The sequence below is a fragment of the Osmerus mordax genome, chromosome 18, assembly GCF_038355195.1.
Source record: "Osmerus mordax isolate fOsmMor3 chromosome 18, fOsmMor3.pri, whole genome shotgun sequence".
NCBI lineage: Eukaryota > Metazoa > Chordata > Actinopteri > Osmeriformes > Osmeridae > Osmerus > Osmerus mordax.
The window spans coordinates 3,331,137-3,347,084 of record NC_090067.1 but is presented as its reverse complement, the minus strand read 5'-3'; the positions used below and the strand labels follow the sequence as shown (position 1 = coordinate 3,347,084).

Sequence of the window (15,948 nt, the reverse complement as noted above, 5' to 3'; positions counted from 1 at the left end):
TTGGGTTATCTAGCAAGTTATTTTAGAGTCCTGCCATTTGTTCGTTCTTCCTTCATCATTTTCATCCCTTATCATCCTAACCTTTTGCGTTGCTGTTGTATTTCGTAGTGACCAATGCTAAAATCAGTACAGAGTGAGTATATGTGGGTTTGGGTTAGCCATTTACTTATGTATTTATTTATTATTTAGCCATTATGTTTGGCTCAGTTTCTCATCACAGTTTGTTAAATGTGTTGAATGTTAATTCCAAAATACAGAATGTTTGATTAGTTTATGGCTATAGGTTTCATCATTTTGCAAAAACAAAGAATGTTTAATTGAGACATATTTTACACAGTGCTTTCTTGCATGCACAGTTGTGCATTTTTGCATTACGTATGATTTTCTTTTACGATTTCATGGAAATCTTCCAGTGCATATAATTAAGAAAAAATGTTAGACCCAATCACTGCAGTTGTTTTATGTTGTATATAGGTCTTGCGGGGTGACATGTGCAGGGTATCCGCTGGGTCTTAAAAAGTATTCAAAGTTGATCAATCAATTTTGGGAAAATTAAGGCTCTTAAAAGGTATAAAATCGTCTTAATCCCGATTTTAAGAGGTATTAAGTTGTGTTCAAGCTTTGTCCAAAGAGTTTGACTCGAAAAAGTATGCATACATATTTGTTTTCCTCCCCAGTATGTTCCCACTAACCCTAACAGAATACAAATAGTGAGTAGAAGTAGGCCTAACTCCCATCGCAAATGCCGCTAGCATTTATCAAGGGTGAGCTTTATAGCTTGTATTTTGTTAGGCTATAGTCTTAGTTTGTCGATTTATATGAAATGTGTGACAAAATTACGTGTTGGTATTTAATATAAAATTGTATATATGTAGTCTCTAGCAAGTTAAGAAATAATAACTTGCCTCGAACTGTGTTTTTTTTACACATAAAGCATAAAGAGAATACGATCTCTCTAAACATGTATTTAAAGATTTGATTTTGTTTACAGCCTGTGCTTATGTATATTCGATATAAATGTGTTTATTAATACGTGTTTATTAATTTAAATATGTGTTTCTAAATATAACCTAAATATATGTGTCTAAACAAATAACTTTCAATAAAGCCTGCCTTCTGCAAAATGCTGAATATGGTTTGGGACAAAGTTATTTGCATAAACCACTCCCACAATCATGACGTATACGGACTATATGTAGCTACAGCCCGCCTTCGCGCCTTCCCTTTCCGCCAACTCTCAGTGCAGGAAGTTAATGTGCCTAAGGTGCTTGGTTCTTCATCTGAAGCTAAGGCCCTCAATCCGGCGACTAGCACCGCTAAAATTAGGCATCCGACGCCCTAACTAAAACCTCTAAACAGAAAGATGGCATCCGTATCCGAGCTCGCCTGTATTTACTCCGCTCTGATCCTCCACGACGATGAAGTCACCGTCACAGTGAGTCTCCTGATTGCCCGCTGAAAATAAACATGGCGGCCTGACGGGCCCACGATATTCAATGTAGCAGCGTGTCTCTACTACTGAAAGGGTGGTCGTGTTAAAACTGTACATTGGGGTTACCAGTAATGGCTCGCAAACGCCAAGGCCATTTGCTACTTGTCAAAATGACTGATGTGTGAGGTGTGAAATGTGACCGAGTCAAACTTGTCAGTCGCTAGTTAGCAATGTAGCTACAGTCATCATGCCGGCGAGCCATGCATGCTGACTGTTTGAAAGCCACAATGCGTGAGTGAGTTGTTGAGGGGCTGCAGTGAAATCTAGTCAATCAGACGTCCATGTGACGTTGATAACATCCCTTTGACAGTTTGCGTACTCGCTGGAGTTTGCTGTAAGAATGGGAATAAGTGCACTTGTTTTGCCGGTACAGTTTAGCAAAGCTAGGCGGTGCTTCACCGCACCATGTGCTGGATCGTGGTTATTTACAACTTAGTGACAGAACAGATGACAGCAGATACAGGGTCACAATTCTAAATCCCCCCTCGCGTTGGTTAAAAGCACCTTCAAAATACATTTAATAACGCATTGCACTGTTCAGTTTCATTTAACTCAGGAGAACCTAGACACTGAAATGTAACTTTAATAGTGAAGATATTTAATGCGTGGTAGCTGTGTGGATTGTTTGAGAGCATGATCCTAAAAAACCTTGCCTTGTGTTTTCAGGAGGACAAGCTGAACGCACTGATCAAGGCTGCAGGTGTCACAGTGGAGCCTTTCTGGCCCAGTCTGTTCGCCAAGGTGAGGAGGGGATCAGGGGGAGATGAGGACACAGGGTGAGGGAACAGGGGGGATATGGGTACACAGGGACACAGGGTGAGGATGCAGGGGGGATATGGGGACACAGGGACACAGGGTGAGGATGCAGGGGGGAGATGGGGACACAGGGTGAGGGAGCAGGGGGGAGATGGGGACACGGTGAGGGAGCAGGGGGGAGATGGGGACACAGGGTGATAATGCAGGGGGGAGATGGGGACATAGGGTGATAATGCAGGGGGGAGATGGGGACATAAGGTGATAATGCAGGGGGGAGATGGGGACACAGGGTGATAATGCAGGGGGGAGATGGGGACATAAGGTGATAATGCAGGGGGGAGATGGGGACACAGGGTGAGGGAGCAGGGGGGAGATGAGGACACAGGGTGAAGGAGCAGTCCCTGTGTCCCCAAGACTAGTCCCCCTGTCTCCAGGGCTAGTCTCCACGTGTAACCATGTCTGTGTCCGTCTCCAGGCCCTGGCCAGTGTGGACATCGGCAGCTTGATCTGCAACGTGGGCGCTGGAGGTGGAGCTCCTGCTGCTGCCGCCAGCGCTGGTGGAGCCGCCCCTGCTGGAGACGCCCCAGGTAATACACCCGTCTAATACTACTGTATACACACCAGCCAGGTAATACACCCGTCTAATACTACTGTATACACACTAGCCAGGTAATACACCCGTCTAATACTACTGTATACACACTAGCCAGGTAATACACCCGTCTAATACTACTGTATACACACTAGCCAGGTAATACACCCGTCTAATACTACTGTATACACACTAGCCAGGTAATACACCCGTCTAATACTACTGTATACACACTAGCCAGGTAATACACCCGTCTAATACTACTGTATACACACTAGCCAGGTAATACACCCGTCTAATACTACTGTATACACACTAGCCAGGTAATACACCCGTCTAATACTACTGTATACACACTAGCCAGGTAATACACCCGTCTAATACTACTGTATACACACTAGCCAGGTAATACACCCGTCTAATACTACTGTATACACACTAGCCAGGTAATACACCCGTCCCTCAGGAGTCATTGCCCAGGTAATACTGTTCCTTGGGCGTTCAGTGTGAAGCAGAGTTATGTCCTCGCTGTGCTAACTCTCTCTCTTCTGCCCTACAGCCAAGGAGGAGGAGAAGAAGGAAGAGAAGAAGGAGGAGTCTGAAGAGTCAGATGATGACATGGGCTTCGGTCTCTTTGACTAGAAACGTTTTTGTAACAAACGAAAATAAACAAGTTGGACGAAACTATACCTGGTTGAGTGTTACTAATGCTGGATGTAGTGTGTGTTTCCCAGGGCACTAGTGTTTCAGTGTTGTGCAGTGTTTCCCTGGGTTCTGGAGACGCATGCTCAATCAGCGTTAACATGGACATTTGGAGGAAAGGTTCAAATCGGGAGAAACATTAGAATACAATACAACTTTATTCATCTGATAGGCAAGTAGATCTTTGAAGTCTGTGGTTGAGCTCAGTGAAATATTTGGGTAAAAAAAAACGTCAGAAATTCCATCTTAATATAATTTGTAACAAAGCCGCTCAGCCAGAGGAACGATAACATATTTTATTAGTTAAAGGAACTGTACAGGTTATTCTTCCTGAGAATAATTTCTAGTCAGAATGCGGAGCGGTGTGGTAGATTGTACTCATCAGGGCTGAGGTCACCTGAGGGCTCAGTCGGGGAGAGGCTGATGTCTGGAAATCCTTCATGTTTATTATGGGATGTCAATATTGCAGCTAAAGACATATTTTCAGCTGCAATAGTAACATGCATAAAAAGTATTTTGGTAAATTAATTGGTTAATATTGACCCCTTCTGCCTAGCAACAAAGGTAACAAAACAGCCTAACGTTGGTTGTTTGGCACGTTGTGATTGGTCAGCTCAAGTGCTTCCTCCCACTGAGAAACAAGCCCCTCCCCCCTTTAGTCCTAAACGAGATGGCACAACTTCCCAGAAATGCTGAATGCTTAAAAATATAGTTTATCTTCATATATTTACTATTAGTTAACTTAAAAAGTGGCATGTGACATTTTGTGTTTTGATAAAAAGTCAGTATTTTTGTTTCATCGTAATTCACTTGTGTGGAGGAGGTGCCTGAGTATACGTTGAATGCTAAAAAGAAAAGCGCAAAATACAGAAAATCAAACGGGTCTCTAATCCTAGTCCAGGTTAGGCAGTACACTATGACAGAACGGGACTAGGAGAGACTGGAACCCTTCCTAGGTTCTCTGGAGAACACAGTCCTTTGGGTTCCACCTAGCTCTCCTTGGGTTGTCAGTCCCTCTGGAAGATACGGGTGGGAGGTGGGGTTGGGGGGGTCTCGGAATTACAAAAATAAACGTTTGTCACGAAGGAGATGCAGCCTAACAACGAGTAGAATGGTGGCTTTGAGGTGTGGGTGGGGCCAGAGGGCGCTAGTGCCACACCCTCAACAGCGGGGGGGGGGGGGGGGGGGTGACGACTGTCCCACAAGTGTCCAGGTCGATGAGCAGTCTGTCAATCTCAGCTGTTTCCTGGACGTCCCAGTGGTGACGGGGGGGCGGGGCTAGTGAGGGTGAGTCTGGGCGGGGATCTTCAGCCGGGCCTGGTCGATGACGTCCAGGAGGTTCTTGGCGTCGACGGCGAGCGCGTGGGCAGCTGTCAGCATCTGCTTCTTGTAGTCCTGCTGCAGAGAGGTGAGCACGTACTGCTGGGCCAGCTTCATCTTGCTGATCAGCTCCGCCAGGTCAGAGTTCAGCAGCTTCTGGGCCATCTCGATCTGGAGGAGAGGAGGGAGGGAGGAACAGGTCAGCTCTCTGGGGGCTGGCCATTCATTTTTCAACACTAGAAAGGATATTCTCTGCATGTCTTATCACTATCACTTTCATTATTATTCTTCTACCTGTGATCTGAAAGGGGCCAGATGTGTGTGTGTGTGAGCAGAAGTGTGTTTCTCCAGGTGTGTGTACCTCTCTGTGAGTGCTGGCAGGAAGCACAGGGATGGTCTCATCTACGGTTGCCAGCAGAGTCCTCAGAGCCAAACCCACCTCCTGTAGAGGGAGAGATGAAGACCCTCGTCTTAGAGCAGACTCTTTGATTATTGATGGTCAGACTAATTACTGAGCAGGGTTAGCAGGCCCTGGCTCCCTCCCCCCTCCCTCGTCTCCTACCTTCACCATGGGGATATATTCCTCAGGGGGGGCCGGCTGGATCTTACTGGACATCTCAATCACGGCCTTGACCAATCCCGTCACATTCTCATACACCTTGTCGTTAGAGCGATCCAGGTTGGCCGTGGGGGGCGGGCTTATCTCCTGCGGCTGAATCTAGGCCAATCAAGATACCACATTTGTCGCAGGTCAACCACCAACCAGATCATGTCTGGTCATACTCAGGTTTACCACCAGAGGGAACCAAAGGGAGGTGCCCGGTGTGACCACTAGATGGCATTAGAAGATATGTTTATCGACATGGAAGAATGAGACCCTACAGAGTATTTCAGAGATGTCCATCTATAGAGAGGGGGATAGGAGAGAGAAGTAGGGAGACAGGGCGGTGGAGAGAGGATAGAGAGAAGAGGAGAGGAAGAAATTGAAAGGGGGAGAGAAAAAGCGAGGGAGAAGTAGAAACGTCTTTCTGGTGAACAGTGTAATCTACTGTAATCTACAACTATAATCTAGAGCAGTATGCTGTCATCTAAGGTAAAGTTAGTGATGGTAACTATGACTACAGCGCTACACACCCCTGACCCCAGGGGGAGGAGTCAACAGCAAACAGGCCCATGGGTCGAACTGATGAGGAACTTGGCTAGGATGTTAACTGACAAAGAGTTTGATTGGTTAGGATTTTAATGAGATGAATTGGCAATCCAAATCACCCGAATGTGTTTTTGCTACCTGGTTGTTGACTGGTATTTCTATGGAAACATGGGCACAGTTTCACTGTTGACCCCCCCCCAGTCCTTTAAGGTGGGGGGTGAGGGTGGGGGTCAGAGCCACATCTAGTGGTCAGACTGAGAATGACACGAACAGTGCTTACCCTCCAAGGCTACACAGACAACAGGGGGGGTGAGGGAAGGAGGCGGGGAGCAGAACAGAGGAGGGAGTCAGCATTAGCAGGAACCAGGCATGCAGTGACATCAACCCAACAAGCTGTGAGCTGGGAATGAGAACATCCAACCCTAACCTCTCCTTAGAACCGACTTGTAATACTCTAGAACCTTTACTTGTATGGCTGTCTGGTATAGCAAGCAGCTGATTGGCTGGCTGATAGGTATAGCCAGCCAGCAGCTGGTTGGCTGGTTACCTTGACTCCCTGGTTGTAGCTGTCCGCAGGGTTGAGGCTGGCCAGAGTGTTGGGGGCCCCTGGTCTAGGGGGCTTCTTAGGGGGGGCCACATGCTCTGGGGGGATCAAAGACACAGGTTAGTGTGTGTGAGTGTGTATACATTGGTGTTTATCTGAGTGTGTGTGTTTCTTTGTATGGCTGTGTTAGTGTGTGTGCAGGTGAGTCTTACCTGGTTTTCCAATAGGCTGGTAGATGTGCTGGCTACCCATCTGAGGAGAGACGGAAACACATTAGTGTGTGTAGTTGTGAGTGAGTGTATGAGAGTAGGTGAGTGCATGAGTGTGTACGCATGTGAGCGTGTGTGTGTGTGTGACGAGCAGAGAGCATCATGGGAACTGACCGTGTTAGTGGCGTCCTCCATGCTGCCTCCAGAGTTCCTGGACTCGAGCTTCTAAAAACAACAACACAGAACGTTGGGTTAACACACACACACACACACACACACACCCCCCTCTCGTGTGAGAAGTCACCTGGAGGTTCTCCTCCTGTTCCAGCCACCTCTGGTCCTCGTCCATCTGATTCTGCTGCTGGATCAACCTCTCCTCCATGAGCTGGGGGTGGCACACCCCTCCCTCCTGGAGGGGAGAGAGAGGGGGGTTGGTTAGGTGGCAGTGGCGATGAGGGTGACGTGTTCATGCGTCTAAGAGGAGCCTGGCTAAAAACGGTTCAGATTGACCAACGACTGTTACATTTCTATTACGATCCGTTTAGCAGACGTTTTCCTCCGGAGCGGCACACTAACAGAGAGGGGCACTAGGACGCTAACGACATCCTACCTCCATGTTGGTAGACCACACGGGGGCGTCCTGGGGCCGGTGGGGGGACCAGACATCGAGGGGGTCCAGGAGAGAAGCCTGGTAACCTCCCCCAGACTGGGGGGGCAGCGCATGGGGGCTGGGGTACCCCTGAGGGAGAGCAGAGAGGGAAGGAGAAGAGAGGTGTGGAGGGGAGGAGAGGGGCAGTGATCAGATAAAAAAAGAACCTATTTTGGAGCATGGATCTATTCTATTGAGCTATTGTCAACAGGCCATTCCACTCCCAGCCCTCCAGACCAGAACCAGGAAGCTAGAGGAAATGTCTGCTGTCAGCCTGCTCCCTGAGGAGCCTGAAGAACTACTCATTTCCATCTTCGTCTTTCTTTTTCCGGCCCTCTGCGATTGTGTCGTGGTTGTGCGGAACCTACCTGGTGGTGGTTGTGCTGTCCGGCGTGTTGCGGGGTGGGGTAGAAACCTTCACTGGAGCGCGGACTGGGATATCCTGGTCTGCTGGGCTGGAGAGAGGAACGAGAGGGAGGGAGGGAGGGAGAGTGAGGCAGGGAGAAAGAGAGAAAAGGACGGTCAGGGATGGAGAGAGGAGGTGAGAGAGTAGAGAACAGGTGAGGGAGTAGAGATGAGGAAAGGAGAGAGGAGGTGAGGGAGGGGAGGGGGAAGAGGAGGAGAGGGGAGGTAAGGGAGGACAGGAGAGGGAGGGAGTAGGTTCTACCTTGGGAGGGGCCTCCTCAGAGCCTCCAGAGTCCCAGCTGACTGTGATCTGCCTCCTGATCTCTGTCCTCACTCTCTCCTGCTGCTGGGCCTTCTCCTCCTCTAGGATGGTGCTGCTCACACACACACACACAGAGGCATATATACACACACGTATACATCATCATCATCACACCTCCACATACACAACCCCCCCCACACACACACACACACACCCCCACCTGAGTTGGGTTTTGAGCTGGGTGAAGCGGGGTCTCTTGCTGGGGTCGTAGGACCAGCACTTGGTCATGAGGCTATAGAGGGTGGGCGGGCACTGCGGGGGCATGGCCAATCGCTCGCCGTTCTCAATCCGACCAATCACGTCGTTGTTCTTCACCCCCTGGAAGGGCTTGATGCCGTACATGAGGATCTCCCACACACACACACCTGGAGAGAGAGGAGAGGTGAGCACACACACACACCTGGAGAGAGAGGAGAGGTGAGCACACACACACACCTGGAGAGAGAGGAGAGGTGAGCACACACACACCTGGAGAGAGAGGAGAGGTGAGCACACACACACACCTGGAGAGAGAGGAGAGGTGAGCACACACACACACCTGGAGAGAGAGGAGAGGTGAGCACACACACACACCTGGAGAGAGAGGAGAGGTGAGCACACACACACACCTGGAGAGAGAGGAGAGGTGAGCACACACACACCTGGAGAGAGAGGAGAGGTGAGCACACACACACACCTGGAGAGAGAGGAGAGGTGAGCACACACACACACCTGGCGAGAGAGGAGAGGTGAGCACACACACACACCTGGCGAGAGAGGAGAGGTGAGCACACACACACACCTGGAGAGAGAGGAGAGGTGAGCACACACACACACCTGGAGAGAGAGGAGAGGTGAGCACACACACACACCTGGAGAGAGAGGAGAGGTGAGCACACACACACACCTGGCGAGAGAGGAGAGGTGAGCACACACACACACCTGGCGAGAGAGGAGAGGTGAGCACACACACACACCTGGAGAGAGAGGAGAGGTGAGCACACACACACACCTGGAGAGAGAGGAGAGGTGAGCACACACACACACCTGGAGAGAGAGGAGAGGTGAGCACACACACACACCTGGCGAGAGAGGAGAGGTGAGCACACACACACACCTGGAGAGAGAGGAGAGGTGAGCACACACACACACCTGCAGAGAGAGGAGAGGTGAGCACACACACACACCTGGAGAGAGAGGAGAGGTGAGCACACACACACACCTGGAGAGAGAGGAGAGGTGAGCACACACACACACCTGGAGAGAGAGGAGAGGTGAGCACACACACACACCTGGAGAGAGAGGAGAGGTGAGCACACACACACACCTGGAGAGAGAGGAGAGGTGAGCACACACACACACCTGGCGAGAGAGGAGAGGTGAGGGCGAGAGAGGAGAGGTGAGCACACACACACACCTGGAGAGAGAGGAGAGGTGAGCACACACACACACCTGCAGAGAGAGGAGAGGTGAGCACACACACACACCTGGAGAGAGAGGAGAGGTGAGCACACACACACACCTGGAGAGAGAGGAGAGGTGAGCACACACACACACCTGGAGAGAGAGGAGAGGTGAGCACACACACACACCTGGAGAGAGAGGAGAGGTGAGCACACACACACACCTGGAGAGAGAGGAGAGGTGAGCACACACACACACCTGGAGAGAGAGGAGAGGTGAGCACACACACTCACCAAACATCCAAACGTCGCTGGCTGAGGTGAAGCGCCTGAAGTTGATTGACTCCGGGGCCATCCATTTGATTGGCAGCTTGCCCTTGGAGGCTAGACCGAGGGGGCGGGGTTAGAAAGACAGGTACACTGGTGATACACCACCACAGACAGGAAGCACAGTAAACTTCCTTTCTGTGTACTTCCTCTGTGTACTAGGCTCAATATATTAAGGATAAGACACATCGATTGATTATACGTCCTCAAAACAAAGAAGTCTCATGGGTAAACAGTTGATGTGTATCATCCTTCCTATTTGACCTTAGTACTCTCTGGTAGTATGGGTATTGAGACATACTACATTGTTTTTTAGCATTCTACATCATTTGGTCATCTGGATACTGGTGCACCAACTGACTTGTTTTGGTGGCAATCACCAACATTAAGTAACCAAACAGAGACTTCACTCCTCCTTCTCCTTTAATCTTGGTAGTTGTTTACCTTTGTAGTACGAGCAGTCCTCCATGTAGCGAGATAGACCAAAGTCTCCGAGCATCACACAGTCTACGGAAGCTACCAGAACATTCCTGGCGGCAATGTCCCTGAGGAGACACACACGCCTTCAGTTGACCTGATAATATACATGTGGTACATTGGACAAACACAGGCAACACAACGACAGGGGGTGTGTGTGTCTGTGGGCGTGTGTGTGCGCGCGTGTGTGTGTGTGTCACCTGTGTACAAAGCGTTTGCTCTCCAGGTAAGCGAGGGCGGTGCTGAGCTGGTAGGAGAACAGGATGAGAGTGGACAGCTCCAGACTGTACTTCCTCACTTGCAGGAAGGAACGCAGCTGCGGAGGAGAGGAGAACACCACTGAGCCCTCTCTGTCCCACGCAACAGGAAGCACCGAGGTCAGCTCTGAGGTCACTTCCTGTGCTGTCACCTACCTCCCCCAGGGTGCACAGCTCCATGATGATCCACACAGGGTTCTCCGTGATCACGCCAATCAGCTTCACGATGTGGGGGTGGTCGAACTGGCGCATGGTCACTGGAGACACACACACACACACACACAGGTGAAACACGGAGTAGAGAGAGGCGTGTGTCGAGGTGACAGGGTTTGAGGGCTCCGGGACTCACGCGCTTCCTGGAGGAACTTCTCCCTCACGCTGTCGGAGGTGCAGTTCTTACACGTCTTGATGGCTACAGACAGAGCCGGGTCCTCCTGATCCACACAACAACATGTAGGGTTACACATGGAGATGACATCAGCGGCATCATCAGTATCATCATCATTATCAACAACATGCAGGGTTACACATGGAGATGACATCAGCAACATCATCAGTATCATCATCATTAACAACAACATGCAGGGTTACACATGGAGATGACATCAGCAACATCATCAGTGTCATCATCATTATCAACAACTCCGAGAAGCCGTTTCCTGTGGAGGTGTCGTCAACACCATCAACACCATCCATATCAACACCATCGTCGTCGGCACCGTCATCACCATCCATATCAACACCATCGTCATCAACACCATCATCATCATCCATATCAACACCATCGTCATCAACACCATCATCATCATCCATATCAACACCATCGTCAACACCATCATGCCGTTTTCATCAGAGGGAGGTGTACCGTGCTGCTGTAGACCCCCTGGTGGACGTCTCCAAACTGACCCTCCCCGATGCAGCGCCCCAGCTCCACCCTGTCCCTCTGGACCTCGTAGTCCCTCGCTGGAGGGGGGGGGGGGGGGGGGGGGGGAGGGGGAGGCAGGGGGATGTGGTTAGATACTGTCATTACTTCAGACAGGGCAGAATGCTACCTGGTCCTACGACACCCCAATCCACAGGCATGTCCAATGCAAAGCACACGCACACACTGGCAGGCCCCTCGAGCACTGTGAGGTGGAGTATGGACACGTACGAGAGGACAGGAAAGATAAGAGTGAATAACAGATGGAGTGGATGAATGGATAGATGGGTGGGTGGATGAGTGGATGGAGGGAGGGAGGGATGTGTGGGTGAATGGATGGGTGGGTGGATGGATAGGTGGGTGGTTGGATGGATATGGTGGGTGGGTGGATGGATGGGTGGGTGGATATGGTGGGTGGGTGGATGGATGGGTGAGTGGGTGGATATGGTGGGTGGGTGGATGGGTGGGTGGGTGGGTGGATATGGTGGGTGGGTGGATGGATGGGTGGGTGGATATGGTGGGTGGGTGGATGGATGGGTGAGTGGGTGGATATGGTGGGTGGGTGGATGGATGGGTGAGTGGGTGGATATGGTGGGTGGTTGGATGGATGGGTGGATGGGTGGGTGGGTGGGTGGATATGGTGGGTGGGTGGATGAGAACCATTCTAGAGGGATGATTGAGCTCTGGTGCTGGAGAGCAAACAGAACACCAGTCTCCAGCACCCCTCGTCTACGACAAGCACACACACTAAAACACACACCACTAAGAGAAACATGAAGAAAGAGGAAAAAGGTGGACAGAGAGAGAGAGGGGGATGAGAGAGAGAGAGAGAGAGAGTGTTACCTTCGTCTACTCCATAGCTGACTGGTGGGTGTAAAGAGAGAAACCACAGGGCTGGCTTAAGAACAGGTCAGAACAGCACACACACACACACACGCACATGTCTGCACATCCACACACACATATATACTGTATATACACAGTGTTTGTATTTACACACAGATTCACACACACACACACACAATACAAAAGGAATACAGACAGAAATACACATGTAGAGGAACGTAGAAACAGAGAAAGGAGAGAAGAAAGGAGGGAGAGAGGAGAGAAGAAGAGAGAGGAGAGAGAGAGAGAAGAAGAAGAAGAGAGGAGGGAGAGAGAAGAAGAGAGAGGAGAGAGAAAGAAGGGAGAACAGGAAGGGCTTTGCCAAGGTACAGTAGGATATTAACATAACGCACGTGTGTACATGTGTGTGTGTATATGTGTGTGTGACAGCGTGGGTGTGTGTAACTGTGTGTGTGCTGTCTGTACGAGTGTATGTGTGGTGTGTATATCTGTATGTGTGTGTGTGTGTGTGCGTGTGTGTGGGGGGGGCGTACTCACTGGAGGGCATGGTATAGGTGTCCTCTTCGTCTATGATCTCAGCATAGTCGTCTGTCTCTGTAGGAACACACACACACACGTCAGTTTAACCTCATCACGACCTGCACATTCACACAGCCAGACACGTATCCTTCCACAGCAGAAACTAGAACCAGGCTGAAAATAACCATGCTGCTTTGCAGAGAGGGAGGGAGACTGAGAGGGAGGGAGGGAGGGAGGGAGGGAGGGGCATTTATTTCGAGAAACAGAGAAAGACTGAGAGGCAGACAGTGGCACACAGTCACACACATATTGTCCAGCTGTGATCACAACTGGTGTGATCACAGCTGTGCGTTGTCCTGTCTGTCCAATCCCAGTAGTTATGGGAGAGTAGGTAGGAGAGTGGGTATGCAGGGATAGAGTTAAATCCCCTCTTTCTTTCTCTGCCTCCCTCCCTTCCTCCTTCTCTCCCTCTCTAGCTAGTTATAGCTACAGGAATGTGTGGTTCCACATAGTCATAGCCTGGGCCAGACCAGCTTCTCCCTGTCTTGATGACTGACTGACTGGCTGGCTGGTTGACTGGCTGGCTGGTTGACTGGCTGGGTGGATGGTTGACTGACTGGCTGGCTGACTGGCTGGTTGACTGGCTGGGTGGATGGTTGACTGGCTGGGTGGATGGTTGACTGGCTGGCTGGCTGTCTCAGTGACTGGCTGGCTGTGTGACTGGCTCACGGACTGACTAAACTCTAGACAGAGAGACAGGCAACAGACGTGCAACGATTACATTTGTAAAGAACGTTGATCATATTACACACACCACACACGTCAAAAAACACACACACCATCCCATGGTGTTAGAAGACAGAGTGAATAAAGAATTAAATGACAAACTTTACCATCCCCACTAAGGTCTTCTGTAGGTCCGGTAGTGAACAGAGCATGCAGAAAGGAGAGAAGAAGAAGAGGGGGGAGGAGAGGAGGGGGGTGAGGAGAGGGGAGGGAGGAGAGGAGGGGGGTGAGGAGAGGGGAGGGGAGGGAGGAGAGGAGGGAGGAGAGGAGGGGGGTGAGGGGAGGGGAGGGAGGAGAGGAGGGGGGTGAGGGGAGGGGAGGGAGGAGAGGAAGGAGGAGAGGAGGGGGGTGAGGGGAGGGGAGGGAGGAGAGGGGAGGGAGGAGAGGAAGGAGGAGAGGAGGAAAGAGGAGAGAAGGGAAGAGGGGAGGAAGGAAAGGAGGGAGGAGAGGGAAAATAAGAGAGGGAGAGAAGGAGAGAGGGAGGTTAAACCATAGATATGACCCCCCCACCCCCACCCCACCGAGCAGAAACCTAGTCAGGGTTTAGTTCAGTTAACTCCACTCCACTCAATACCTGGACCAGCCTGTCTGTGTGCGTGCATGTGTAAGTATGTGGGTGCGGGTGTGTGTGTGTGTGTGTGGGGGGGGGGGGGGGCGGGCATACAGTGTGTGTGAGTGTGTGTGTATGTGTCAGGCAGGGTTAGAGGCACACAGCAGCCAGCCAATCAGAGGTACCCTTGTGTGGAGAGTCATGTGAGCAGAGGACAAATGGGAAGAGGAAGCGACGCGCTTTGGGTGGCTTAGGTGACGCCTGTGTCACAAAGTCTTCAGCCAATCACAGGCAAGAGAGAGAGAGAGGGGGGGGGACAATGTGAGAGAGAAGAGGTGGGGATAGGGTACACATGAGGCAGAGAGAGATCCTGAATATGAGAGAGAGAGAGACAGAGGTGGTAGAATACACTATTGACACAGACACACATAGGGGATCTTACCTGAGACAGAGATGGCCCTCACCACCTCAATCCTCTTCTCATGATTGGTTAGTCTGGAGGGGAGGGAGGGGCCTCGTTAGAGGTTGACCAATACCCTCTGTGACTGTAAGTAGAATCACTCCTCGAGTCTAGATGAAACCTTTCCCACAGCTCTGGGTGGGAGTGTGTGTGTGTGTGTGTGTGCGCATGTTGAATGTTTGTGTACAGTGTCTGTATGTTGAATGTGTGTTTAGAGTGTGCGTGTGTGTATGTAAGAGTGTGTGTGTGAGAGAGAGCAGGAGAGAGGGGAGACTAACCTGGGGATGGATGGCAGGGCTCGCTCTCCCTCTGGAGACGCAAACACACCAATCAACGCATGTTCATGTAACTACACACACACTGCACACAGATTACACACAGGCTTGATTTTTCTGTGTGTGTGTGTGTGTGAGAAAGCAAGAGAGAGAGAGAGAGTGTGTGTACCTTTCTGAGGGCGTATGATGAAGGTCTGGGAGGCTGAGTTGAAGAGGCGACAGTACCCGTCGATCAGGTCAGCCATGTTCTCAGCTGTTGTGAAGGAGGAGGTGGTCACTGTCAAAGGCTGCACACACACACACACACACACACACACACACACAAAGGAGCATTATGACCCTGTCGAGAGAATGACACACTCAAAGTCACACTCCCACACAGACTGTGGTCGGCAGCTGTCCCCTCGTGTCAAGGGGACCTCCACCATCTCTGTCCCTCTGCCACACACACACACACACACACACACATCTGTTTTGATTTGCCCGTTTTTCCTGCAGAAATGAATCAGCGCAGCTCTGAGGAAGTCATAACTAGACATGTCTTAGGCAATCCAGAGTGTGTGTGTGTGTGTGCATGAGCACATGTGCGTATGCGTCAGTGTGTGTGTGTGTGTGTGTATCAGTATGTGGAAGTGTCTGTATGCGTCAGTGTTTGTGCCAACACCATAATGTCCTCTTAACTGGAGTGATAGTGAGTGAAAGAGTCTATTCTTGATAGAGGTGTCACATTCAAACCCTTCCCCCACCAGAGGGCCCTCTATGTGGAACCATTACAGTCACCAAACTGCAGAGCCGAATGGGATATCCATACAGCATGTATATACCTTTATATGGTGTGGTGGTCGTCTTGTAGTCATGTTGCGGTGGTGTTGTGGTCATGTTGTTTGTCATGTTGCGGTGGTGTTGTGGTGATGTGATGGTCATGTTGCTGTGGTCATGTTTTCCGGTGGTGTCGCAGTCATGCTGTCGTTGTCCCACGGTCGTGGTGAGGTCGGGGTGATGTCGG

General features: G+C 50.5%; 2 protein-coding genes across 6 annotated transcripts in view; one reads left to right on the top strand and one right to left on the bottom strand.

Moving 5' to 3' along the window:
- Window positions 1–1,234: 1,234 nt before the first annotated feature.
- On the top strand, window positions 1,235–3,524 carry rplp1 (ribosomal protein lateral stalk subunit P1). Its single transcript, XM_067255979.1, has 4 exons — window positions 1,235–1,435; window positions 2,159–2,233; window positions 2,724–2,835; window positions 3,400–3,524. The coding sequence occupies exons 1-4, from the start codon at window positions 1,364–1,366 to the stop codon at window positions 3,480–3,482; spliced, it is 342 nt and encodes a 113-aa protein (XP_067112080.1). The 5' UTR covers window positions 1,235–1,363; the 3' UTR covers window positions 3,483–3,524.
- A 300-nt stretch (window positions 3,525–3,824) lies between these two features.
- The window catches only part of ptk2aa (protein tyrosine kinase 2aa), a 36,352-nt gene continuing 24,228 nt past the window's right edge, over window positions 3,825–15,948 (bottom strand). For 2 of the 5 annotated variants that reach the window (XM_067255974.1, XM_067255975.1), the window contains exons 12-34: window positions 15,112–15,229; window positions 14,946–14,976; window positions 14,650–14,702; window positions 14,393–14,482; window positions 12,890–12,946; window positions 12,350–12,370; window positions 11,450–11,547; window positions 10,934–11,018; window positions 10,741–10,841; window positions 10,528–10,643; window positions 10,295–10,395; window positions 9,818–9,907; window positions 8,302–8,506; window positions 8,082–8,193; window positions 7,783–7,869; window positions 7,376–7,504; window positions 7,070–7,174; window positions 6,940–6,990; window positions 6,769–6,808; window positions 6,560–6,654; window positions 5,425–5,580; window positions 5,224–5,304; window positions 3,825–5,033 (exon numbers count right to left, since the gene is read on the bottom strand). In XM_067255974.1, the coding sequence (XP_067112075.1) occupies window positions 4,821–5,033; window positions 5,224–5,304; window positions 5,425–5,580; window positions 6,560–6,654; window positions 6,769–6,808; window positions 6,940–6,990; window positions 7,070–7,174; window positions 7,376–7,504; window positions 7,783–7,869; window positions 8,082–8,193; window positions 8,302–8,506; window positions 9,818–9,907; window positions 10,295–10,395; window positions 10,528–10,643; window positions 10,741–10,841; window positions 10,934–11,018; window positions 11,450–11,547; window positions 12,350–12,370; window positions 12,890–12,946; window positions 14,393–14,482; window positions 14,650–14,702; window positions 14,946–14,976; window positions 15,112–15,229 (2,235 nt within the window). In that variant the 3' untranslated portion in view covers window positions 3,825–4,820. The remainder of the gene's footprint in view (window positions 5,034–5,223; window positions 5,305–5,424; window positions 5,581–6,559; window positions 6,655–6,768; window positions 6,809–6,939; window positions 6,991–7,069; window positions 7,175–7,375; window positions 7,505–7,782; window positions 7,870–8,081; window positions 8,194–8,301; window positions 8,507–9,817; window positions 9,908–10,294; window positions 10,396–10,527; window positions 10,644–10,740; window positions 10,842–10,933; window positions 11,019–11,449; window positions 11,548–12,349; window positions 12,371–12,889; window positions 12,947–14,392; window positions 14,483–14,649; window positions 14,703–14,945; window positions 14,977–15,111; window positions 15,230–15,948) is intronic. The other 3 variants (XM_067255976.1, XM_067255977.1, XM_067255978.1) reach the window with 3 other exon arrangements.

Coding starts and splice junctions, on each gene's coding strand:
- rplp1 (XM_067255979.1), top strand. CDS start 1,364: ATGGCATCCGTATCCGAGCTCGCCTGTATTTACTCCGCTCTGATCCTC. Junction 2,234..2,723: donor GGCCCAGTCTGTTCGCCAAG/GTGAGGAGGGGA, acceptor GTCCGTCTCCAG/GCCCTGGCCAGTGTGGACAT. Junction 2,836..3,399: donor CCCTGCTGGAGACGCCCCAG/GTAATACACCCG, acceptor TCTGCCCTACAG/CCAAGGAGGAGGAGAAGAAG.